Here is a 27,323-nt window from a genome sequence, read left to right on the forward strand (position 1 = left end):
CTATTGACATTCCAAGTATCCTGCCTGGTAGAGATGCTTTCCCATCTTAAGTGTTAACAATGTACACATTTTTGCTAAGTCAGCTGGGGAAGTTTCAAGAAGGAAGAGGCAGAAAGAGAAGAGATTTTTTGTTTCTAGTCAAGTCCAAATGAGATGGAGGTCGGATCCGGCTTTCCTAGGCTTGCTAACTGGGTCCTTCTGACTCCATAGTCAGTCTCTGCCAGGCCAGTGTCTGTGTGCAACAATGTGTGCAGAGCCAATTATGGACTGGTTGTGTGAGAGTGGCTCTGAGTGAGGCACTCTTCTATTATGGGGCTACCTTTTGGGGTAACATGACCACTGAAAACATCTCCAAAAATTAGTCCAATGAGTGAAATGGAGAAAATACATAATGATGTGCTGCTGACTTGGGTGGTCAGGTTCTGCTGTTCAGTCATCAAAACCTTCCATCAATACAAGCATTAAAGCATTTGTCCATGTGCCTATAAAAGCAGGAAGATTTGTTGTATGCAACTTCTCAGGGACCAAGAACTTGATAGAAAGTAGTCTTAACAGGTACTCGGGTACCTGTAAAACAGCCAATTTTGAGCTGTGTGGTCATCATATGTCAGCTGTAACTTCATGGCACTTTCCATTACCCAAAATTTGTATTGGAAAAGGAGGGAGGGGCCATGACTAAGCTTGCTGACAAGCTTAAAAGGAAAAATGTACTATCAGAAAAGAATCTTAGAAGCTGTCATTTAGCGTAGCGTTCCCCAACCCGTGGGCCACGGACCACATGTGGTCCTTCGACTAATTGGAGGTGGGCCCCGAAGGATGCCTTCTACCCTCCCCCCGGCCCTTTACTTCATCCCTCCCCAGCCCTTTACAATACACTTTGGGTGTCATTGTCTTCCATCACTCCCAGATGGGACGATCTCGTTGCAGAGAAACAAGCTCAAGGTTCCCATTGATTTGTCATTGTCATGAGTTAAAATTTCCATGAAAATAAAATGTTCCTTATGTTCATTGTTGTGGTGTGTCTGTATCTTATTTTGAAGGGATGTTTAAACATTACCATAGTGATCAGAGAGTAGAGGAGTAACCCCCCCCCCCACCGGGCCTCAGTAAAAGGCATTGAGTGGTCCCTGGTGGGTGGTCCCCGGCGTTGAGTGGTCCCCAGTGATAAAAAGGTTGGGGGCCACTGATTTAGCGGTCATCCAGAATTTGATTCTGTATGGGCCTTTTTGCTGCTGCAGCATCCTAAAGCCGCTAATTTACCTGCTTGCTTCATTGATTCTGGCTTATTTGGTGAGGTGTATATTTAGTTGCCTCCATCCTAAGAGATGTCTAGGCCATCACATTTATGATGCATGAAAGCGCTTTCCATTTAATAATCATGAGATGAATGCATGATCAAATGTGGGAAAGCACGGATGACTTCCTACAGTTGATCTATGCCCATCAAGCTCAGAGGTACCATGTAGTCACTTGCTTATTCAGCCATTTGCCAGTACATTTTTTCCTGTGATATATGGAGAGCTTATTCAGCAGTTGTAGCTACCTCTCCTGACCTTTTAAAAGTAGGAAAGGCTGCTGGGATAACATATGCTAGTTTCCAGTGTTACCCAAGCTGGAGGACTCTTGAATTTAATTGGGGAAAATAGAGATTAAATTGGAGACTTGATAGGAAGTGGGTAACTATGGGTTCTTCACCTATGTATACCAGGATATCCCTTTAAGAAACTCTAAATAAACCAGTCACGTGTAAATTGGAAGTTTGTTTTTATTAAAGAATAAAAGTAAATTATTTAATTTCTATCCCACCACTTTCTGTAGGCTCATGGCAGCTTACACAATACAGATAAAATCTCCAATAAAACTAATCAACTCTCCTTAAAATATAACCCCCATCTACTCACCCCCATCTTCAGCCAACCGCCACAGGGCAGGGTTTGCATGATGTTCCATCATTGACCGGAGGAGGGGCCCCAGTTGTTCCTAGCCCTAACCTCCTCCAATGACCTGGTGGAGGAGCTCTGTTTTGCAGGCCCTGCGGAATTTAGACAGTTCCGTTGGAGCACTCACCTCTTCTGGGAGCTCATTCGACCAGATAGGGACCCAGACTAAGAAGGCCCTGACCTGGGTCAAGAGCAGACATGCTTCTCTGGTGCCAAGGACCATGAGCATTTAGGGCAGTGGCTGAGTACAGCGAGAATGAAGTGTGCAATCACCAATCACTTAAAGAGAGCTACTGCACTAAGAATTTCTGAACTGTAACTAAGAGCTATATGACTAAAGAGGCAAATTGTTTCCCATGATACCTTATTGTGATAGACATGCAACCACATGGAGAGATAATCATGAGTCACTTGAGACAGTGTGTAATACAAATTTAATAAATAAATTTTCTAAAATTGTTGTGATATATATCCATGATACATATTCTTAACTCTTGCCTGATTGCATGTCTCTGTGTTAAGTCACCATGCAGTAAGTGATAGTCATGTATTCACGTTCTGCATGTCGAGAAAGCAGGGCGATGACAATGATGGCCTTTTTTATTTTTAAGGTACTGTTGGCTGTTGGGCTGCACTAGTAATGCAGTCATCAACAATCCCCGGCTGAATCTGTGGTTCCCAATTCAGTTTGCAACATTGAAACTGTGCTCCAGAAGACATTTTATTCCTTAGCATGGGCTTACTTAACTTACATCCTGATGCCCAAGCACTGGGCACTGTTTTGGTCGTGTGTATCGTTTGAATTTCATTCAGTTTTTCAGTTTTTCATTCTGATTGGATTCCCAATTTCTTGACCCTGTTATTACCAGCTTTTTTTATCTAGACTCTGCTTCCTATTGCAATCTGCATCATTTGTTAGCAGTAGCTGTCACTGCTGTCAGTCTTCATGTATGCTTGTGTTAAAATCTTTCTGTAATTACAGGCTTCACTAAGAATAAAAAACCCCAAGGTGGCCAGACTTTCATTTCCAAAAACACTTTTTGAATGATCTCTGCACACATTTTTTGGTGAATATTAAAATGCCCTTTGTTTTTAAGGACAATCAAAGGCAATAAAGCCCTGTGTTAGATTTATCAGTTGATAATCAACAGTGAGAGTAAGTACTGCTCAATATTTTGTTCATAAACATATTATGCAGAATTTCATAATATTATTTGTATGAGCCTCCGGAGAGGGCGGTATATAAGTATGATAAATAAATAAAATAAATAAATAAATAAATAAATATATGTGTGTATCTTTGGGTATTTTTTTCTGCTCAGTTAGCAATTACGTATATAGAGGTGGACCATGTTGATACCTCCATCAACAGAAAATGGTTTGTTTCAAGGATGTCTTTTCCACTGCAGACCAGTACTTTGTGCCCCCTGCCGTTTCCAAGGTTCTGTGATCCCAGTAGCATGATTGGGGGTCACAGTAGGCTGCAGCAGAAGGGGAAGTTCATTTATGCAAGCATCACTGTGTTTGTGCTAGACACTCCGTGATTTGGATATTTTCAGCGTGCATAAGCTGAACTTATTTTCAGCGTGCATAAGCAAGAACTGCTCCTATCATCATCAGTGGTAAATATTTGGCAATGCCTAATATAAGAGTGTGTTTCATGCTTCTCTTTGTTGTTTCTCCCTTCATATCCATAATGCATAAGAAAATAAGAGCCCTGCTCGATCAGATCAATGGTCCATCTAGTCTAGCATCCTGGGCCAAACAGTGATTAACCAGTACCTCCAGGCCATAGAGGATGAGACTTTCCCTGATGTTGCCTCATAACTCTCTGGGATTCAGATGTTTTAGTGCCTCTGAATGTGGAGGTTCCCCTTAGTCACAATGGTTAGTAGCTGCTGATATTCATGGAGGATACTGTCTAATTCAGTTTTTAAAGCTGTTCATTCCTGTAGCGATTGCTACATGCTCTAGCAATGAATTCTGCATATTAGTCACCCTCTGTGTACAATATTATTTCCTGAACCTACTATCCATCAGTTTTATTGGATGCCCTTGAGTTGTAGTATTGTTGGAGAGTGTTAGGGACCAAAGATACCCCCTTCTTGCGTCCAAGGAGTACTTTGACAAGACTTCCTTATATATTTCTGATGCACCTTAGCAAAATATGGCTGGACCAGGGAACTTGTTCATCGAACCTTGCTTTGGTCAGTAGTTGGGCTGTTCCCAAAGAAATCTGGCTATCATAGAGTAATTCAATTAACAACAAACAGGTCTCAGCCAGCAACCTTTCTTCTACCCTAGAAATGCAAGAACAAAAGAAACTACAGTATCTGGCTTTTGGCTGACACCTTCAGTATGGGAGGTTTCTGTAGATTCCCTCAATAACAAATCCTTGATTTTTTTCAAAAATTGATTTATTGCAAGCAAGCAAGCAAACCAAAGACTAGCTTACAAAGTTAAAATCAGACTTATATCACAGCCCCCCTCCCCCAATCCACAGTACACAGACTGGTACTGTGAGAATAAACAGACATCCTCATCCAAGGATACCAAGCTGTCCACTGTAGAGCCGCCACAAGACAAATGGGGGAAGGTGACAGGATAGATGGCAAGGCAACCAAATGGCAGACCAATCAAATAGAGGAAGGAACATCATAAACAAACTCAGCTATGTCTAAGTTCCTTCCTAACTACATAATTTATGGCATAATTTATCCCTCACAATGATCCTTCATTGTGTCTTTTTCCAAGGAAGTCATCCTTCCCACAGCTTGTCTCCATCCTTAAAGGTAAAGGTATTCCCTCTGCAAGCACCGGGTCATGTCTGACCCTTGGGGTGACGCCCTCTAGCGTTTTCATGGCAGACTCAATACAGGGTGGTTTGCCAGTGCCTTCCCCAGTCATTACCGTTTACCCCCCAGCAAGCTGGGTACTCATTTTACTGACCTCGGAAGGATGGAAGGCTGAGTCAAACTTGAGCCGGCTGCTGGGATTGAACTCCCAGCCTCATGGGCAGAGCTTTCAGACTGCATGTCTGCTGCCTTATCACTCTGCGCCACAAGAGGCTCTCCATCCTTAATTGCTGGCAAATCAGTAGGATGGGCCCATAATGTCCACAGCACCATTCATACTAGAATGCTAATGTAGCTCACACCAGCGTATCCCGTCCTTACTGGAGGCTTCCTCTATTAGCATAGTCTCCACTCCATTATTTTCCATTGACAACACATTGTGTTAGAAGCTAATCACCTAAATCTGGCCCTAAGATATAGCAATATTTCATGCTATAAAGTCCCCTTTTTTGTGTTGTTTTGGACGTGATATGCCTCCAGCATAGTATACTAGTTTGTTCTCAGCTGATTTCCTACATGAATTTCCTCCAGGCAAGGTTGGATTCTGGAGAGTTTTGGTGGAGGTATCACTTGGGCATGAAAGTGTGGGTGGGCAGGTAGTTGTGAGTTCCTGCATTGTAAAGGGGGTTGTATGAGATTACCTTGGAGGTCCCTTCCAACTCTATGATTGTATGACCTCTCTACCCACATGTCAGATAATACCTATCAAAACTTTTATTGACCCTGAAATTTAAGCCTCTTTCATACCATCTCAACTCATCTCAAGAGAGCCAGTTTGGTGTAGTGGTTAGGATTGCGGACTTCTAATCTGGCATGCCAGGTTCGATTCTGCACTCCCCCACATGCAACCAGCTGGGTGACTTTGGGCTCGCCACGGCACTGATAAAACTCTTCTGACCGAGCAGTGATATCAGCGCTTTCTCAGCCTCACCCACCCCACAGGGTGTCTGTTGTGGGGAGAGGAATGGGAAGGCGAATGTAAGCCGCTTTGAGCCTCCTTCGGGTAGGGAAAAGTGGCATATAAGAACCAACTCTTCTTTTTATTATTATTTTCTTGTGTGTGTTTAGTTTAATAGTTTGAATTGTGATAATTACTATTTTAATTTTATTTCCCAATAAAAATCCGGTTTGATTACTTTTTAAGTCTGCTTCTCCCTGAGATTTCAAGTGGGATCCTCTCCATGTAGTCACAGGAGGGATGACCTCATTCATTACCGCCTCTCACAAAGCTGAGTCTCTAACGATTGCTAATAATTTCAGGTGACAAGAAGGAGAAAAATTCCTCTTTATTAACTTTCTCTCACTGCATGCACCATTTTATAAACTTGTATCATATCATTTCTTTTCTAAACTGAAAAGATTTAGTAGAAAGTTCACAGAGATAAATATAATTATAGATGGTGACCCTCAAGCTATCACCTTGGGAACTTGCAGAGGTACTACTGAGCATGTGGATAGGAGATACTTGGGCACAGATGTCATTTTATGCTTTGGCACCTGTGTGTGGACAGCCACCGTAATATATATGAGCACAATGACTCCATTTTCCCTGAAAGTTCTACATGTGTTGTCCATGAACGCTTTAGTCAAGTAGCAGGAAGCGGCCTTGCAGAAATTTTAAAAATCTATTCGAGAGACAATATTTTTGTATCCGTAAGCGGCTTATTTTATTGTCTACTTCTGGCTAATGTATTGTGACTGTCTTTAAAGACAGAATCCCTCCATTGGGTAACCTTCTGCTAATATAACATCAGCTTATTTTAGTACCACATCTGGTCAGCAGTATTTGACTAAATGTAATAGAATCCTTACAACTTCCTTGTGGCAAACAGAATGACAGTGATAAGCCGCAGGCATCTGTACTTATCTTGCCTCGACAGTACCCCCAATGATCATATCCAACGTTTTTGGTCAGCTTTCCGTCAAAGCAGGTGTCACAAATTTAATAGCTGGCATTTACTGTACAAAGGCTGATTTTTTTTTAAAAGATGTTTTAAATATGTACAAAGGCTGATTTTTAAAAAAAGATGTTTTAAATATGTATCAAGGAGCCTTTGTTCAGTGTCATGGCATTAATTCCAAAAAAAACCCTAATAGCAGTATACTTATGGTGATTGTGTTAAAGGCATCCTAATTAGAAATAAGTCCTGATAAATACCCGTAATCTTATCTGAGAATGATTTTTATTATACACAGTTCTAATTTAGGAAGGACATCTGACATTGGGCAGTTTGCACCCATACAATATTCTGAGTATACACATGTTCTCCATCATTCTGGATCATCTAGTACTTAGGAGAAGTGGCACAATAACATCAGAGTCCAGTAACACCTTTAAGATCAACAAAGATTTATTCGAGGCGTGAGATTTCGAGTGCAAGCACTCTTCCTCAGACTAAGAACTCCCTACATGACAGTGCGAATATATAACAAAAAAATAATTCTGTTAAATTAGTAAACTAATTAGTAAATTAGTAAACTCCCTTGATGGCCACGGTACTTTTCAGAGTAAGAAAGTAGGCAGGGAAAGGGAGTTTAATCTGGATATGCTTAGGTGAGTGGAACAATGCTTTTTCACCCACTCTTCTTCATTTCCTTTGTAGCTTTCTCCTTGTAAATTATTTTTATGTTTTTTATTTTTTATTTCTATTTCTAATCCACCACTCATATTAATAATGATAACAATCTGCAACCAAATTGATGTTCTTCTCTGGCTGGACTTTAAATTTAAACGCTTCCAAGTGTCAAAGAGGGGCCCAAGATCACTTAATCACTGTCCTGGCCCTGTGGAAGAGTTAATGCCCTGTGGAAGAGCCCTTTGGAATTGAGTCAATTAATTTTTATTAATGTTTTTTATACCCCACCCCTCCTAGAATGAAATCTAGTCCCCAGTTGTGGCTTTCTGAATGTCCAACCCACAATGCTGTTCCATAATGAATGCTCATTCAAGATTCTGGTCTTGTCTGTTTGGAGGCAATTACTTTTTTGATATGAGGTTCATAGGACTTACTGTTAGTTTTCAAGTACCATTTCTTCATCTTGTTCAGTAGCCTCAGAAGATTAAGATTGCTGCTGGTTATAGGTTTCTCTGATTCCTATCTTAAGCTAGTCTGGCGTCTCTTGCTTCTGATGTCATGGTGCTGGTAAGTCTAGGGTTTTTTTAAACATCATTTGAGTGGACATTTGTTGCCTTAAATATATTTTTGGTAAAATTTTTGGGCTGGAGCCTGTATCAGACCTTGAATTATTGAACTCCGCCCACTGAAATTACTATATTCAACCGCCACATCATTTCCTAGCAGGCAAAATAAACAAATGATGGTATAGTTAAGTACAAATGGATCAGAGTGGTGGTTGCAACATGGAAATTAAACGTCAAATTGCTTTGGGTCACTCAGCAATAAGCTTGAACTGAGTATGGAAAAGCAAGGACATAAGCCTGATTATCAAATGTAGAAAAAGCAAGGACATAAGCCTGATTATCAAATGTAGATTAATTCAATCTATCATATTTCCAGTAGCCACTTATGGCTGTGAAAGTTGCATGGAAGAAATCGGACAGGGAGAGAGTTGATTTGTTCAAACTCTCATGCTGGAGAAGGTGTCTGCAGATTCCTTCGACCGCAGAAGTCACAAACTAGGAAATACTAGAGTGCATAAAGCCTGATATATAACTGGAAGGTAAAATCATGAAATTCTGGCTCACTTCCTCTGACCATATCATGTGATCCAACTCAATGGAGAGAGCAATTATGAAAGGATTGGCCAATGCTAAAAGGAAACCAGGCTGACAAACAACACAATGGTTAGATTCAATCAAAATGGACACTGGCCAGAGCATTATACAACTAAAAGAAGTGGTGCAAGATTGAAAAAACATGGTGACAGTTGACCCATAGGATTGCCAAGAGTTGGACAGGACTGAATAGCTAACGTCATCATCATCAATTAGTCAGTTGATGGTCATGAATTGTAAGTATTTGACCCAGTCAAAGGAAAAATTGCTGGAATACTTGAACCAGTTAATTGCAAGATCTTTAAATGGAGAAATTAAATCCAAGAGAAATGACTGTGAGTTGTTCCAATCCCAATGTTCATAGGGAGGGGGAGGGAAAGAGGGAGGAGAAGGGAGGGGGAGAGAAGAAAAGTAAATATATCAGCAGAGAACCTGCAGGACTCCTTACAGCAATGGTCCCCAACCTTTCTGAGGCTGGGGACCGGCAGGGCATCGGGCTGCGCCCGCGCATTGGGCCGCGCCTGCAGGCCGCACCCCTTTGGGCCATGCCCGCGCATCGGGCCGCGCCCACAGGCCGCGCATGCGCAATGCGCGGCCCGGCCCTAATTCTCTCTCCCCACCCTCCCGCAGTAAGAAGCTTCCCGGGCCGCAAGCTTGCGGCCTGGGAAGTTTTTTACTGTGGGGGGGGGAGGGAGGGAGCCACGGCCTGGCGCCATGGCCTTCGTGGCCCGGCACCGGGCCGTGGCCCGCAGGTTGGGGACCACTGCCTTACAGGACCTCTTCCTCCCATTTCAGTGGCAGGGTAGTTCCTGTTTCATGGCATTCATATAATTCCCCAGTTGTCCAGAGGCTTGGCTTTGCCCTTGCTATATTTGCAAAATCTGTATAGCAAAGTAAAATGGGAGTTCACTTTTTTGTTCTTCAAAAGATGTATGAGTTTGAAATGTATCTGAGGAATTATCTTTTGATTGCCTGTTTTCTATGAAGCTCTAGTTAAGATATTGCACATAGCCACCTGAGACACTTCAAAAAACATAGTTCTGAATTGAATTCTCAAACACTGAAGAATGTCAGGAAAGGATAATTTCTGATTTTGCATTTAAAAGCAACTGCAGGTTTTGCCTACAACTGCAATTAACCTAAAAATTTTTAAAGTCTTTTATATTATTTTGTATTAGAGTCAGAGAATCCTTGCATATGCCTCTAAATCACTTACAGGTTGAACCTGTTCCTGTTTATTCAAAGGTCAATCTCAGTGGGTTCAGTGGAATTTTTGCCTCATTGGCATTCATAGGATTGAGGCTTTAGATTGGTAAACTGGGAGCTAAATTCAGTTAGAAGTGATACTTTTCAAAGGCTTTTGATGCCTGATGAAAGTTGCATTAGGTGCCAAGGCCTGCTAAGTTTGTATTTAAGGCACTGTTCTTGCCTAACTTTATATTCTCTTTCTGTTGCTTTATCATTTTACATCAGTCTATTCTTGTCTATCCTGTTTTCCCCCCTCAGTTAGGGTTACTATTACATCTGTAGTACTCATTAGGGAGCGTCTAGACAACCTAGTTCAGTGCTTTCCACAAAACTAAGCACAAAAGCAAGAAGTTTTGTACTCTCTTCAGCTCGCATTCATTTGAGAGAAGCCTCCTAAATCATCAAGTAGGCCAGATGCAACTGTGCCCTTCTTGCTCCATCAGAATCTCTCTGGAATTCCTGTCTCTCCCTCTTCCTGCTTGATAGCCACAATCTCTGTGATTGCAGCTGCCTACTTTCAGTTCCTAAAATAACACTACCAGAGTTTTATCAAAATATCACAAATAAGAAACATTTGATACTGTTGTGAACCAGCCAGAGCCCATATGGGGAGAGGCAATGTAGAAGTTTAATTACTACTAATAATAATCTGTAGTAGTCATTCATAGAAGTGGGAGCATCTATTTTTTTAAAAAACCTCTACATCTGTTAGAGGTTTGTATGCATTATTCTCTTTTCCATCAGAAATGGAAGTTTTTGAAGTCATCAGCTTAAGGAGATGGCTGGAAGTCCTGGGTGATATTATTGCTTTCTAAAAAAGTGTGATATGTTGCTAGTTCTTCAGGAAAAAAACACATACACTGTGTCATGATAAAGAAAACTACCGTATTTGCTGGCGTATAAGACTACTTTCCCCCCCTGAAAAACATGCCTCCAAGTGGGGGGGGGGTCGTCTTATACACTGGGTGCACTTCAGTTGGGATAGACATAGCTGCCCATAGTGGCCTCCCAATGCCCGCCCACCTCATTCTACATACCATCCAGTATTGCGTGGTATTCAGCGCAGCCGCAGCAGGTCATCAGCATGGCTTCAGTGAGCATCAGCAGTGAGACAAGGGTGCCAGCCGTTTGGGCGTGACTGGCCCGTTCTGCTCGGTGGGAAGCAGCGGTGCTCCGGCCTGCCCCTCGTCTACACAGAGCTCACACATGCACACTTGTGCACTAGTGCCGGTCACAGGGAGATGCAGGGGTGGGCCGGAGACGCTGCGGTCGTACTGTGGCCGTACAATGGTGACAAACTCTATATTTTGAGTAGAAACGTTGGGGGGTCGTCTTATACGCTCAGTCGTCTTATATGCCGACAAATACGGTAATTGGATTTGTGCTTTGAGTACTTCTAGGAGTTTGTGGGGTATCTGTTTTTTCTGGTGAAAATCCAGTTAGATTAGTGGTTATCCTTCATAACTGTTGTTACGAATAATATGTCCCAGCATGTGCGGTGATACTTATGTAACCACACACACACACACACACACACACACACACACACACACCACTGGTAATTCCTTGAGTTTAAATCCTGTGCCCTTCAGATGAATGCTGTATACTAAGCAATAGTTTAAATGCTAAAATTTACCATATAGACATTTGTAAAAACCAACTTTGTTTATTTGAAATTGTCCAATCACTGAGATTTTCCTCTGCCTTTCTGTGGATCCTGCCTCCTGTTCCTTAGGCTGTCTGAGAGTTTGACTGGAATAAATGATTTTGGTTTAGTATACAATGTAGGTTTAAGACCAAAGAAGAATTGGTGGGATCATAAGGAATGACAAATTATCATGGTTTACATTTGATGTGATAGAGACCATAAAGAGACAGAGTGGTTTTTTTTTTTTGGGGGGGGGGGCTCTAACTAAAATGAATGTAGTCAAGTGAATGAAATTCACCCATTAATGTTTGTAAAGTAATGATAAACAATTTGACTATTTGCTGTAATTTTATTTTGTTGGAATGTTTATTCTGATGAATTGTCTGTTCAGATAAGTACTTTGAGTACAATTGTAAGGCAGATATTTAAATGTTACAAATATCTATCCGTTTTCTTTGAAATGTTAAATTATTAAGTTGGGTGTCTGCATACAGCAAAATAATATTTTGGCTTTCCTACATGTGAATTCCATGCTCCCATTCAGTTATCGAAAAGACACTGACTTGTTTGTTGACAAGTCTGATTAAAGTATTACAAACAACATATTGCACATCTGGTGTTAATTTTCCAATATAAATCTCAATTTTGATGGTGGTATTTTTTTAGCAGTTCATAAAGCATACAGACACTCAAACAAAATCTTGATAAAATTTGACTAGCTTTCTATGACATTTTGGAAAACCCTGTTCTCTGGGAGAGTTCCTAACAAAAAGCTATTAAAAACCAGCAGACATTATTGCACTGGCTTAATGGTACTTGTATTAAAGGTAAAGGTAAGAGTCTCAGATTTGAAATAGTTGTTTGTAGACTGCAGTAACTACACGTTTCTACACAGAACTCTACAGAAAGGGCAAAAAAAGCACAGTAAATATTTTGCTTTCAGTAACAGAACTATACATTGTAAGTAGGGTTGCTAGCTTTGGGTTAGAGAATTTGGGGATCTGGGAGTGGGTAGAATTTGGGGCTGGAAGGACCTCAGTGGAGTACCATATGTTTTAGAGTTATTGCAGCTCAGTCATTGGAGAATTCCTGGTGCAAGAGTGGAATTGCTTGCTTATGTCTAAACATTTCTTTGCATCTTGGCTCTCATGATTCTGATCTTTCTCATTTTGATAAAAAATGTCACTCTGACATGTTAATTCAGACCTTGTGAGATTGATGAATAGCCATAATTTCTCTTTATTACCCATTTGAGGCTGGAACTGCATTTTATGCATGGGCAAATATGCTACGAAAATGGCACCCGATGTCAGATTCTCCCCTGCCGTCTCTCAGAAAATTTATCCTGTGATTTGATGGTATTATTATCTTATTCTCTTTGAGACAGAAAAAATAATGTTTTGCTTGTTTTTTGTGGCAAGGTTGTTGTCTCGGACCTAAGGGCAACCCTTAGGGACTCAAAAAACAACCTGAGGCACCAAGTCCACAGAGAGCACTGGTAGGAACCTTCATGATAGGTAGGCACTGCTGAAAGCTGGGATCTCAGGTACAACTAGGGTTCATATAGGCAATCTTCCATTCTCTCCCCCCCCCATACACAAATTGCGTGCCAAAATCCGTTCCTATAATGGCTAGGCTTTTATCATCAAAGAGATAACCAGAGCATTTGCACCCATGTGCCAATAAGCCATTGAGGGCACTTGGCACTTTAGACACCACACTGGAAGAACACTGATAACACCCCAGAGAAAGGAGCCAGAAAGCGACCTGGGAGCCAGATGGAGAACAGGAGCAGGAGCTGGGCTAGGCAGCCCAGGTGGATCAGGAAACCAGAGTAAACACCCTGGAAAGATCAGGCATGTGGCACAGCCAAAATTAACTACAAATAATGGGGGGGGGGTGTTACATAACAATTGTACAGTTATGGCCTGACTTCCAAGTCTTGAGCCCAGGATCCCTCATATTCTTTCTTCAAGGCACAGAATAATTGACCTTAATAGAAAACAAGCCTTGAACTAATTAATATTTTACCAGACTCCTACAGCAGGGTTCTTCAAACTGGTAATGTTAGTTTGCATAAGCAAGGAACAACATTTCAGGGGGCATTTGAATCCAGTGCCCAGTAGGGACAGGGACAATTTCACACCCTGCATGCAGAAATCATTCTGCCTTCAGGAACTCGTGTGTTGAGCCTAAGCCAATATCTTCAGAATTGTTTTTCTGTGATGACTATAACAGACACTTTTCATCAGGTTGATTTCCTTGCCTTTCCTTCAATTTTGGCGTTAATCCATAATTTGACCAGTTTTTATAGACAACACGTGACAACATTTGCCTCTGAATTACAGGCAAAATATCATATTGGTCTAAACCATTTGTGATCTGCCAAACCAGATGTTGCGGCCGGGGTAGTGTAGAAGTTAAAAGAGAGCCAGTATGGTGTGGTTAAAAACAGCAGCCTCTAATCTGGAGAACCTTGTTTGATTCCCTCTTCTCCACATGCAGCCCCTCCACACGACCTGGGGCCAGTCATAATCTCAGAGCTCCCTCAGCCCCACCTACCTCACAGGGTGTCTGCTGTGTGGGGAGAAAGGGAAGATGATTGTAAGATGCTTTGAGATTCCTTTGTGTAGTGGAATATAGAAACCAACTCTTCTTCTAAAGTGTTGGGCAAAGTTGTGAGAGACGTGAGCTGAAATCTTCATTCTGTAATGGAAACTTGTTGGTTGACCTTAGGCCAATCAGACATTTTCAGCCTAACTTACCTGGCAGGGGTTTTATGAGTATAAAATGAAGGCGACAAGAATAATGTAAGCTGCTTTGGATCCCTGTTGGGTGTAAAGGCAGGATATAAATAAAGTAAATAACATGTGCAGTCCTGTGGCATGCCAAGTACCTGAGCCCACCATCTAGTTTTGTAATCCAGGACTTGTAGCAAACCTGGAGATTTATTGAACTCCTCATGAACCTTAAATGCAGCTTTGCATGAATGTGTATTTGTAGTAAGTGTTGAGTGAAACAAACCAACCTTTTGGGTGTTCTCCTTGGAGCAGGGGTAATCAAACTGCAGCCCTCCAGATATCTATGGACATCTGGAGGGCCACAGTTTGACTTCCCCTGACTTGGAGGGACGGCATTCAAATTCCAGCACTATACTTGTGACAGTGGGGATTTTCCTATGATACACTCTTTGAGATTTCTTTATCTTGGTATATGATAAAACAATGTTCTCTTTATTGCTTTGTTTTAGTTTCACAGAATTTTTGGATCCATTCCAGAGAGTTATTCAGCCAGAAGAGATCTGGCTCTATAAAAATCCTTTGGTAGAATCTGACAACATACCTACACGCCTCATGTTTGTAAGTACTAGAGATTTTATGATTGTTTGAAAGACTGTGTAAGGCTCACTTGGCTCTATGCTAGCTAGTATGAAGACAGAGATAAGTTTGTTGGGGGCAGAATGAATCTCAGCTGCATCTACATGCTGCTGTGGCATTATGAACAGGAATTTGCACATTAGTCAGTATTAACTTTCTCTAAACCAGTGGTCCCCAACATGTAGTCGGCAGACCTGACACAGGAGCAGTTTGTGCCCAGCAGGGCTTCATATTGGCCAGGAGAGTTCTGATTGGCTCTGCAGTTTGGAAACACAAACAAACAAGCAATGTTTCAGTGGCTGTGGCAGCCATAGCACACAGATCTTCATTTCTGACTCAGCTGTCCCAGCCCTTGGCTGTTATTCTCCCTTCCCACCTGTTTGACCAGAGGTGGGGGGAGGTAGGAGAAAAGCCCACTTCTGCACAAGCCAGCAGGCTTGCTCTCCTTGTGAGCACTTGACAGCCCAGCATCAGAAAAAGCCAACCACCCTGAATGGAAGAAGGAAAATGTGCCTGCCAGTACCCGCCCACTGGCTCTTGCCCCTAGCATCGCTGATGCAGCCTAGGACAAAGGTAAGCTGGCTAGACTGCAGGGGAAGGCAGAAAAAGTCCCCTCTTCTCAACTAAGTCTGCTCCCTCCGATGCTACTGCAGCAACCAGGGAGAATAAGATGGCCAGTCATTCCTGCTCAGCCCTGCTGTCTTATTCCTGTGCTGCTGCTGCAGCCATCTGGGGAGCAAAGCAGGTTTGAATGTAAGGTGTAAACCCTCCCTCAAAGCCCCCTCTCCCCCCACCCCCCAGCCATCTAGTTTCTTTCTATCCCAAGCTGCAGTGCCCAGCATAAAAGGAGATTGGATGGCTTAAAGGAGGGAGAGAGGTAAAGCCCTTCTCTTCCCTTCCTAGCTAGCCAATTACTTTCAATTCCAGACAGCACTTCCTAGGATAAAAGCAGGCTGGTTGTCTTGAAGGGGAAGGAATAAAGCTCTTCTCTCCAGTGCCGGGAGGAAAGCCGGCTGGTGGGTTAGAAGTTGGGTGCAACCCCCTTCCCCCCCAAGTCCCGCCATCCAGCTGGCGGGTATGCTTTGTGGCACACATAGTCTCGTCAGATCTCAGAAGCTAAGCAGGATCAGCCTTGGTTAGTATTGGGATAGGGGAACTAGGGTCATGACATAGGGTCAGGCAATGGCAAGCCACCTCTGAACATCTCTTGACTGACTGGCAGGTAATCCTACAGTTGTAGGATCTCCTGACTATCCTACACACGGGCCATATGTCAAAGTAATAAATAAATATGTGTGGTGTGTATTAAGTGTGTCTATATGTGTGGGAGGGAATTTCACACTGTTGGCATCAGATTATAGTGAAGGGAGGAAAGGGGGGGGTCTAAAAAAAGGAGATCTGCTTGCAGTTCTCCTTAGATTGACATGCTCATTAAGACTATTCTTATTTCACCATTTTGCTTATTGATGGGCTTTGTGTTCTTAAAGACTATGTGGGTCTTTATTGTGGTTTTTAATATTTTGTTCATGTTTATTTTAAGCAATATATTTTGAGCTTTGGTAATGCATTGTCATATATATTTTGGTAACTCTTCAAAAGTCATTTATATTTCTAACAATATTTGATCAGAATCTTTCTTTTTCTGTATGTACCACATATGCTATAAGCTCTGACCAGCCTTTCAGCACCAACTGTCATTGCTAAAAGAAATAGAGCAGGCTGAAAATGCCTGAGAGAGAAAGGCTCATCTAAACCTAGGAGAACCCCCCTCCCTGCATAAGTGAATAAGATGCCCACAAAATGAAAACAAATACAACCAGATGGAGAATGTTTTTAAACATATTAATTTTAAAAGACATCCCATTAAGCAGAGCTTCTGTCTGAAATGCTGAAGAGTTATGCCTAACCTCACTCCCTGGCTTTTTAGAGTTGGCTCTGCCTCTGATGGGAGCCATTTTGTGGCTGTGCCCACCACCTTTTGTCAGCATTCCAAATGTGTCTGCATGCTAAAAAATAAGGTTAGGTACCCGTGCTCTAAGTTCCAAGTTCTGGTTCGTTAAAGTTTTCTATTTATGAATTGCTTGAGTATACCATTGCTTCAGTAGGTTTACAAGTCCTGAGTTTGGCCTCATTGAAAGGGCTATAAATAAAATTGGGTTTCTGTAGTCCTCCCTAGGATGTCTTGCCTAATATCAGTTTTTAAATGTATTGATATCCTGTCTCTCCCCATTTGTGAGCTAAAGGCCATTGACATAGGATTCCCAGGAGGTCTCCCACTAAGGTAGTGGCCAAATCTAGATCTGCTTAGCTTCAGCTGCATCTCATGCCTTTCCCATCCCTTTCCTTCCCAACCTACTAGTTGGGATCATTGCTTTCTGGGTGTCTAAAGGATTGACAGGACTGGATAAGAAAACTTGAGGCAGTTCAACTAAGGAGCTGTCTAGACAAGTATCCTGTTCTCTTCCTAGTACAGATGGTAGATATGTGATCCAAACAGGGATTCCGCTAGACTGCCATCTGGCTTCTTGCTTTCTTTTATGAATTCCGTGAATTGTCTCAGAACTGTTGCAAAGTCAGTTTGCAACAAATTAGGATAAACAAGTGGTATCTTGAATCACCCTTTACTGGAGGCAACTTCACACTGAACATGGTGAACAATCACGCCAGAAAACCAAGTGCCCATGCAACAAATGTATTAACAAATGTATTAACAAATGTCAACGTACAGATGATTTGAACTTCACACAGGCTGCTTTGTTTCTGTAGTCTTCAGGCTTTCCAAACTCTACTACAGATGGTGGCATAGGGGCCATTGAATTTCAAGCATGTTCCAGGAAGTCATATGGCATCATATTCAGAGCTTTACGGCAGGAAGAAGAGGACCTAGTTGCCAATGCCAGAGCTGTGGGTAGCAGATGAAGATTATCCAAAGTATGGTTTGCTGTAAATGCAGAAGGATGAAAGAAGAAAGGAAGAGGGAGTTTGGGTGATATCTGGACTTTTGCACTCCTTCCTCAGGAACAGAATAAGAGTCTGATGTTCTGCTGACAGAACATCAGATGCTGGATCCATCCCATTATGTATTCACCACAATGAATATGGAACATATCTTACTTTTTTTATTCCACTCTGGAATTGTACTTGAGTACAAAAATATATATGAAGTGGAGGCCAGTTGGAGGGTAGAGATAGAAAGGAACATTTCACATTCTTTATTATGAAAAACTGGTATCGGATTTCTTCTGGAGAATAATATGGTTTCCTTTCCTCCTTCAAAAATAAGAAAACCCAGCTGTCTATGTCTATTGCAAGGTGGCACACATTAGTAGTCCAAGCTAGTCTCAAGCCATTGAGAATATCATCAAGGAATGAAGTAGCTCCTAAGTGAAAATCATTTTCCCATACACATTAAATCTTATCTACTGGTAGTGCTTCCTGAAATAATGAGAGAGCGAACTCCAGGTGTTTTCAAAAAAGTATTTGCCTGACTCTGTGCGTTTAGGCAGACAGGATGAATAATGAATGCACTTTTGTCTAAGGGGAGTTTTTCCCATGAAAGCTATCCTGTAAGATGGCACTGTAGGAACAGAAAACATTACCTGGAATCATCTAAGGCAGATCTAGGGTTTCTTTATAGCTATTACTAAAGAAGGGGGGGAAATTTTGTATCATACGGACAACAATATTTTAGATGTCTTGTAGTATTTGTAATGGCATGTGATATACTTATATAGAGCATAGTGTAGTTCGCACTCCTACAGTTCCATCATGTTTTCCTATTTGTTTACAGTGGTTGGGTGCAAGGCTGGCTTTAGTGTTAGGTGACCATAGCTAAATGGATTTTATAGCACTATTGTTATATCAGCTTCTAGGAGATATTGGCCTGCTAGTAGTGCTGGGTTGGTGCATGCATTTCAGCTTCTGAAAAGCAGAACAAAGAAGGAAATTAGATATGCAGCACCACCTCTATGTTTCTTCTATTGTGAGCTGACTAGCACTAAGTTAGGTCAGGCACACAGAAGCTCTGCATTAGCTGTTATTGTCAAGCTGCTGCACATAATTGTGGTCACGCCCTTACCGCTCGGCTGCAGGTTGTTGATGTGTAAGGTGGGGCCGGAAGGGAAGGAGTGCATGGGGCCAGGTAGCTCATAGGTGGGTCACATGGGTGGTTCCCACGTGTGCAGTGCATGGGTGGAACGGCGACTTTAAAAAGGTGGCCCACCCATTAACTGGCCTCTTACTTGCCTCAGCCGGCCAGTGGGAGAACAAAAATGGCCACCCACCCTCTTCCTTAGGTTCGGTTAGTTTAAGTCAACAGTTGTTAATTTGGTGCCATAGTTGACAAAGTAATTTTAGTGGTATCCATATACCACTAAATACCACATATAAACATGTATCCATATACACTGTGCAGATATAACTGTATCGAGTGAAGGGTTCTCAAAGATGTACCATATTCTGTTCCTTATGTTTGTTGCAATACGTTGTCGCAGCTGGCAGTTTAGGCCCAGGGTGATTCTTTTGTGAACTGAACTCATCAACTGGGGGAAGGGAAGCCTCTGTAAGAGAATTGATGCTGAAGCATGGTGCCTTCCCAGCTGGGGGGGGGCAAGCTTACATCTCTGGGCAGTTGAAGGAACCAAACAGAAGCTCACGCCTGTTGGGTCCCCCAATATATATGGCTGCTTTCCTGCTGTTCTGATCCCAGTGACTATGGCGTGCCGAGGGCTCAGCATCCGCGGGCTTGTTGCTGGGGTCAAGCCTCCTCACGGTCCGCTGATCGTGGCCCAGCTGTGGCCAGTTTCATACCAAACAAGATGCTGTGTGCTTACGTCTTCCTTGTCGGCCCTTAACTGCCTTCCTGTTAGTAACCCCCAAGAGATCTCACTTCCCATTTATTCATTCAAAGAGATGTAGAATGAGTACATCTCCTCTATGATCTTTCCATTTTCACAGGGATGTGCTGAGCTTTCTTATTGCCCAAAAAATAACTGTGCAGCCATCTGAATATTCTATTGTATTAGAAATGGAGGAGAGCTTTACCAAAGAGTGGTGTTCAGCTGCTGTTGCTATGAACAGAAGAACTATTAAGACATTAACAATCCTTTTAATTCCAGCAGCCATGTTTACTAGTAGGGTTAAGCACAAATTGGTCCCCAAAACAAAATTTGTTATGCATTTTGCCCTGTGCATGGTTCATGAACCAAAGTTTGTTATGGCTCTACTTCCATTAACTTTTAAAGTGGTTCATGGGAGTTTGTGGGTAGAGCAGAAAGTAGGGGCTGAAAGGGGTTCCAGGCCCCCCATGAAAGCCATGAAAACAGTTGAGTGGCAGGGAGGTACTCCTTGCTTCTCAGTTGTTCTTGGTTACCATATGCAGTCACTTTTGAATCTTTTTGCAGACTCAATTGAGGAGGAACTATGGTCTCTTTCAACAGGGTTTGCAGGGCCATGAACCATGGACCACTTTAGGTTTGTGAACAAACCTCATGGTTCAGTTTGATTTGACCATGAACACTAACTGACGGGAATGGCACTTTTCTGATTTGTGCCCATCCCTATTTACTAACATTATCAAATAATGAATTCTTCTGTGAATTTGCAAATGCATTGAGAAAAATTTGATAATAGGATATATCTGCTTATGATTGCAGGAGTATGAGTCCTGCCTTGATCTTCATAGGAGTACATAGTGACTAAAGAGTCTACCTTTTCAGTGTCTTTCCTTTTGTCATGGATGGCAGTTCTAGTCATCATGATTGTTATAGTGAATGCTGCTATTAGATGATGTTTCTGGCAGAAAATACTGAAATGGGGGAAATCATTCATGTTGGATATCCTAGTACATTCAGCTTTATTAGTCACATATATGAATTCCACATGTTTCATGTTGGCTGAAGCAAGCACTGATGTACAGGTATTGTAATTTCTGGAGTTTTCTGAATTAGGACCTTTCTTCATGTCATAGCACCAAATAGGTAGATTTCCATGGTGAATAAGAGACTTGAACCCCAGCACCGCTAAAGGCTAATCTCAGTTTTGGATATGCACTTTTACTCTAAATCCCATTTCAAATCTGAAACAATCCTTTCTGTTAAAGCGGCACATATGAGTAGAAATGATTAATGGTGGTATCATCCTTACCTTAATGAAACTTGCAATAAGACTGATGGCCTCTGTGAGCACTAGCATATTTCACAACAGATGGACCTCCACATATTTCCATTTATCCAAACTCTGAGCTGTAAATCAGACAGTGACCTCATTTTGGGGTGGAATTGAGAAGAATAACTCTGTAGGCATTGGCCAAGTGAAACCAGTTGGACAACATTTTTCATCATGTGTTATTAAAAATAAAGAGCAAACACTGCAGCTCTTCATTATCAAGGTTAAAACAGTCTTAAAAGAAAAAAAAACCTTGCATTTGGGCTTGCTGTGCTTATCATCAGAAATGAAAACAATCCCATCCCAAGCAATTTATGCAATAAAGCTTCTCTGACATAGTTGTTGCAAACTGTTGAATGCAGCACAATGGAATTTCTTCTTCTGATGTTTCGAATGTGATACATAGTAGTTTTGCTGTAGTTTTGCTGTTCTGCTTTAGTGTTCATATTACATAGTTCTACAAAATGAATCCTGATTTTGCAATCACTTAGGACCCAAGCACATATAGAGGGGAGGTTGCTAGAGGTGTGCATTTGGGGAAAACCGTGAAATTCGGAAATTTGATGGAGACCACCAATACCATTATCTTCATTATTTGAATTGCCCTTTGTCAGTTCAAATTTGTTTTCATAGGTGCTGGGAAGAATTTCCAGACTTAGGGTGCTGTTTTACCCTTCAACCTCCAGCTCCTCGTACTACAATGAATACTTTTCACAGGACACAAAAGATTCCAATGTGGTTTGAAAAGCTGCATTGCTTATATAAAGAAAGCAGATCACTGGAAACATATTCCATGGTAGTCAAGTAGCAGTGGCCATCAAACAAAGTTCCTGTGGTACCTTTAAGACCAACAAAGTTTTATTCTGAGTATAAGCTTTTGTGTGCCTACTGAAGAATCTAAAACATCTGAAGACATGTGTATGCACATGAAAACTTTTACCTAGAATAGAACTTGGTTGGTGCCACTGGACTCAAACTTTATTAAAGCAAAATAATGAAAAAGAAGGAGAAGGAGAAGGAGAAGAAGTTCGTACTTATATGCCACTTTTCTCTACCCGAAGGAGGCTCAAAGCGGCTTACAGTCACCTTCCCTTTCCTCTCCCCACAACAGACACCCTGTGAGGAGGGTGAGGCAGAGCCCTGATATTATGTTCGGTCAGTTTTATCAGTGCTGTGGCAAGCCCAAGGTCACCCAGCTGGCTGCATGTGGGGGAGCACAGAATCAAACTCAGCTCGCCAGATTAGAAGTCCACACTCCTAACCACTACACCAAACTGGCTATATACCAGGAAAATATTCACAAAGTTTGGTGTGTGGTTACATAATAGGATTACTAAAATCTTTTTTTGAAAGCAGAATTGGAGGAAATGTCCCCTATAAAGACACTAGACCCTTTTTCTCAGAGCTCACATTGCAGATCTCTGTGCTATCTGGCCAAGGTTAATACAGAGACATATAAGCTTCTTGAGTCTGTTGGGCTAGGAACATGAAGGGATAGTGCTTGTACGGTAGTGGTGGAAAGTGTTATCAAGTTGTAGCCAATTTATGGCAGCCCTGTAGGGGTTTCAAAGCAAGAAAGAAACAGAAGCAGTTTGCCATTGATTAGCACTCCCAGACCTCCTTAGTGGTTTCACATCCAAGTAGTAACTAGGGCAAGCTCTGCTTAGCATCAGAGATCTGAGGAGCTTGGACTGGGCTGGGCCATTCAGGGTCAAGGTGCTTCTACTGCATTTATTTAGGGCATTTTGTGCTGCCTTTCCAGACAATTGGCCCAAGCAGCAGAAGTTTCTAATATATTGACCTCTAATATATCTGTATTTATTGGTCTCCAGAAATATGCATATACCATTGTTTCCGTTATTATAAATTAAAAATTTATCATCAACACAATTTAAAGGAGTTTCTCCTTTGGGACAGTGGAGAAAAATACCTTACACATGAATAGCAGTTTTATATTGAACGACATTCACTCCTAATCCCTAGACTCCCTTTTGAATATAGAAGAGGTTAAAGAGTACTTGTTGTCGGAAGGCAAAAGGGGAAAATAAACGTGAACATTTATGTGAAAGACAGCTGAATGTTATTGAACTGCAACGGTCATTCTTTGCGATGTGTGTTTGTGCACACACACTTAACCACATGCATGAATACAGAATCCACATCCATTCAGAAAGGATACTTAAAAAAAAAAGCAATGGTATTTATAAACGAAGTGGCACAACAGGTAGTTTTTGAAAATACTACAGTAATGATTTTTAACTTTGCAAGAATCATTTTTTCAATCTCAGGTTTTATTTCATAAATTCAGATATTTAAAAAATCATTCCCGCTGATTAGTTAAAATTCAGAAGCAAGGGTATGATTATTTGATAAAGTATATTTGCTCTTTAGTTTCAGATATTAATCCTGTAGCTTTGCTTTAACTCAGTAACAAAAAAGAGTTGGTGCAGCCTGATCATCTACATTAAGTTAACTGGAAATCATTAATTCCATGGGACTGATGGAGCGATGGTGGTGACAAGTGATGCTTTATTATCTTTCATAGGCAATTTCATTCCTGACTCCGCTGGCAGTCATTTTTGTGGTGAAAATCATCCGACGAACAGACAAGACTGAAATTAAAGAAGCTTTTTTAGGTACGCTGAGAGCTGTATTGATTTTAAACATAGAAAAAATGCTACTTCATGAGTTGGGATATCTTTTTTCCCTGAAAAGAGATCTGCCGAATGTTTTTACGTTTAAAAGGGAAACACAGTTCTTGTGCTTTACAGGGCAGAAGCTTTTTATTCTTCCTGAAATTTTGTGCTCTTCATGGCTTTTAAGTCAGTAAGTAGTACTGATGTGAGTAGTAAGCAAGGAAAGGAACGAGGAGTGGGCAAAATTTATATGCAGATAGAGGAGTGTCCTAAATAGAGTTTTTGCCTTGGGGAGTAGAACAAGTGTGTTAATGTGTTTTCAAGTTAGTAGGAAAAAATTCTCTCTGTTGATATTTTTCAATGATTGCCAAACTTTTTAAGTCAAAGAAGTTCATATCAACCTCTTCCAGCTGAGTGCCACAAAATAATAAGCATGAGCTTTCACAGATTGTTAGGGACATAGAAGACAGTCCGTGATGTTCTACATAATTATCATACTTAGTTTTTCAAGTGTTCAAAGACATTCACATGTATTATCTGAGCAATCTTTGCAACAAAGCTGTAAGGAAGGGATGTATTAGCAGGTCTCCAGGATTCTGGGAGAGGAGTTATGGCATGGGGTGGGGTGGGGGGGGGTGGAACGTGGGGAGCTGAAGGTGCATATTCCCTTTCCTTATCACTAGGGCATCTGAGTGTACTGGACATTCTGGGCAGGCTTTTGAAGCTTTGACTCCAGCCCCAATCACAGTTGTTGCTGGGAGCTCCAGGCTAGGCCTCCTGGGTAGACCAGAAGGATGGTGTTCCCTCTCAGGTTTGCCTGGCCCCCTTTTAGGTGGACCCAGCTGTGGAGCCCATAGTCCATCATCTCGTGGGGCCAGATCCATTGGCGGGGGGTAGGGAATGCCTATGTGCCTGTCTCCTGTGGAACCATTCAGGGGCCTGCTCAGCTTGGGGTTGTCAGTCAGCATTACTCACAGTTGGCAGGAAGCCATTCAGTGGCTTACACCTATTTGAGATTCCAAGATCTGCCATCTCATGCAGTTTCACTCAGCAGTTGAGCTGGAGTGGGTTATCATCAGGTGGGTTATTTGATGCATGGATTGATTGAGGACCAGTGCTCTAATGGCTGTGATCAATAATGCTGTGGACAGCATTGTGTTACTCTCCTCTTGCCACTTCCTCTCTTATTCCTAGATCTGTAGTCATATCTGCTTTGTTCTTTTGGGGAAGAGGCTGAGTTTTCAACAGTGTCAGTTTGCTAAATAGCATTTATTGTACAATACTATGCAGTTACCCCAGTCTAATCTCTTTCATAGCAGTGAGCTTTGATTGGAGTAACTCAGCAGAGGGCTTCACTGTTAGTGAATTTGCAGCTAAGGGCTGTTCTAGATTTCCTCCCCCCCCCCACACACACACCCCTCGTTAATCTATCAGCTTTGTACAGACCCTCTACTTTACCAAATGATAGACAGATGAACATGAAAGGAATGCACTAACACTGTTTTTCTCATTTTACTAATTTAGAACATAATACTATACACTACATGAAACTGAGCCAAGTTGTTTCCTTTGAAGCATGAACACTGGGAATTAAAAGGTTCTGATTTTGCTGTGGAGCTGTTGGTTATTCACTGTTCATTTCATACCAACTTTGGTTCACAGTCACTGTCTTCATAGCACTTACTGGAGCTTTGAAGCCTTTCCATGAGACTCATCATTCATTGAGTTGGTACATATTTAGTGTGACATTTGATCTTCCAATCGCTGTAATCCTTAAAAAGTGGTAGAATGTTGTGCATGTCCACATCTAAAAGAAAGAGTAAAAGGTAAAGGTATCCCCTGTGCAAGCACCAGGTCATGTCTGACCCTTGGGGTGATGCCCTCCAGCGTTTTCATGGCAGACTAAATACAGGGTGGCCTTGCCAGTGCCTTCCCCAGTCATTACCGTTTTACACCTCCCCCCCCCCCCACAGCAAGCTGGGTACTCATTTTACCGACCTCGAAAGGATGGAAGGCTGAGTCAACCTTGACCAGGCTGGTGGGATTGAACTCCCAACCTCATGGACAGACAGCTTCAGACAGCATTTCTGCCCCTTACCACTCTGCACCACAAGAGGCTCTGTTAAAAGAAAGATGTTAGCATTAAATATGTGATGCGCCTTGCAAAAGAGTGCATGGAGACAGTAATATATTTGTGAAGGTTCTGTTCAGTATTTCCCTGCTGAAAGTGTGGAAAGTACTATGTTATGTTAGTGACCTACTAAATTCTGCCTCCTGGAAGAACTTCCAAGATCATAATGTGGACTTGTCTTACAACAACCTATTGTATGGAGTTGCGTTGACTTTTTGGATAATTGAAATTGCTGAAGAACACTTCCCTTCTTTATAATTTAAAAACATTGTGGTGGTTATAGGTATCCAACACCGAGGAAAGTGGAATACAGTGTCTACGGGGGTTTTCTGTTCATGGATGCCATAAAATATTGTTTTTGGAACAGTATTGCATAAATTGGGCTTTATACCTATTGATGTAACTTGTTCAAGAGCTCCATAGGGATCTTTTGACAATTCAGGGTTTCATAAATATTTCATATAGCAGTAGGAAATGCAAGTCTGAAAATTGTAGTCATGCAGTCTTCATGTCTGTAGATTAACAATGCTTGGTACTATGAGTTCAAAATATAGACATTGAGTAGACTCTTCAAAACATGAGATTTGATGATACTGTACTAGTGTGAGACTGTCTTCTGGTGCTAAAAAATTTAGACTCATTTGTGTGCAGTCTTGAGTGATAGAATTTTATTTTTGAGAAACCTACTATATTTGAAAACCAGGTTGGCATAGTGGCCAAGAGTGCCTTCTATCAGCTGTATTTGATTTGCTAGTTCTCTTGTTACCTAGATTCAGCTGATCTGGCCATGCTGATCCATGATTTTGTAGCCTCATGGTTGGATTCCTACAATATGATATATGTGGAGCTGCCCTTGAAGACAACCCAGAAACTACAGCTAGTCCAAAATTTGGCAGCCTGGCTGTTGTTGGGGGATAACCATCAAGAATATATGTTGTCCAGTTTGAAACGGCTACATTAGCTGCTAGTCTATTTATGTTCAATTCAGGATTTAAAGTACTTCATGACCTGGACCTGCATATTTTAAGAACAAACTTCTTCCATATGTCCCTGTGTACCAGCTGTCAGGCAGCCATCTGTTGGTCACCCTAATGCTATTCTGGCATTGACCAGAACCCAGGGTTTTTCCATCATAGTTTTCTTCTCTGTGGATTGGTCTCCCTGAAGAGGTGAAGATGGACCCCACTTCGGAGATGTTCCGAAGGCATTGCAGTTGCCAGTGCAGTGCCAGTTTGAATGGCATGCATCTCTTAAGGATGGGAGGCAGAGAGATTTGGGTTTTGCAGTTTTATTTTTAAGTTTTTTAACTGAAAATGTTTTTATCTGCTATTGTAAGTCTTAAAATGCAAGGAAAGGTGGTATATAAATGTTTTAACAAATAAATAAAAGTTCATCTTGCCTTGTGCCATTCACAAAGGCCTCTTGTACTCTCCTCAAACATAAGATGCTTTGCATGTCCTGCTGTTGTATGAAATATTTATGAGTCCTTATTTTGTTATGAGCATGTTATATCAATTGGTATAAAACCCTGATTATACAAAACGTTCCCAGAGGAAACATATTTTATGGCATCCATGAACAGAATAA

At 41.6% G+C, this 27,323-nt stretch overlaps 1 protein-coding gene across 9 annotated transcripts in view; it reads left to right on the plus strand.

Moving 5' to 3' along the window:
• PLPP4 (phospholipid phosphatase 4) overlaps window positions 1-27,323 on the plus strand; it is a 168,409-nt gene that overhangs the window by 68,505 nt on the left and 72,581 nt on the right. For 8 of the 9 annotated variants that reach the window (XM_077349938.1, XM_077349939.1, XM_077349941.1 and 5 more), the window contains 2 exons: window positions 14,678-14,786; window positions 23,515-23,605. In XM_077349938.1, the coding sequence (XP_077206053.1) occupies window positions 14,678-14,786; window positions 23,515-23,605 (200 nt within the window). Of the gene's footprint in view, window positions 1-14,677; window positions 14,787-15,022; window positions 15,378-23,514; window positions 23,606-27,323 lie in introns of those variants that run through there. The other variant, XM_077349942.1, reaches the window with a different exon arrangement.

The sequence above is a fragment of the Paroedura picta genome, chromosome 8 (genome assembly GCF_049243985.1).
Source record: "Paroedura picta isolate Pp20150507F chromosome 8, Ppicta_v3.0, whole genome shotgun sequence".
NCBI classification, from domain to species: Eukaryota; Metazoa; Chordata; class Lepidosauria; order Squamata; family Gekkonidae; genus Paroedura; species Paroedura picta.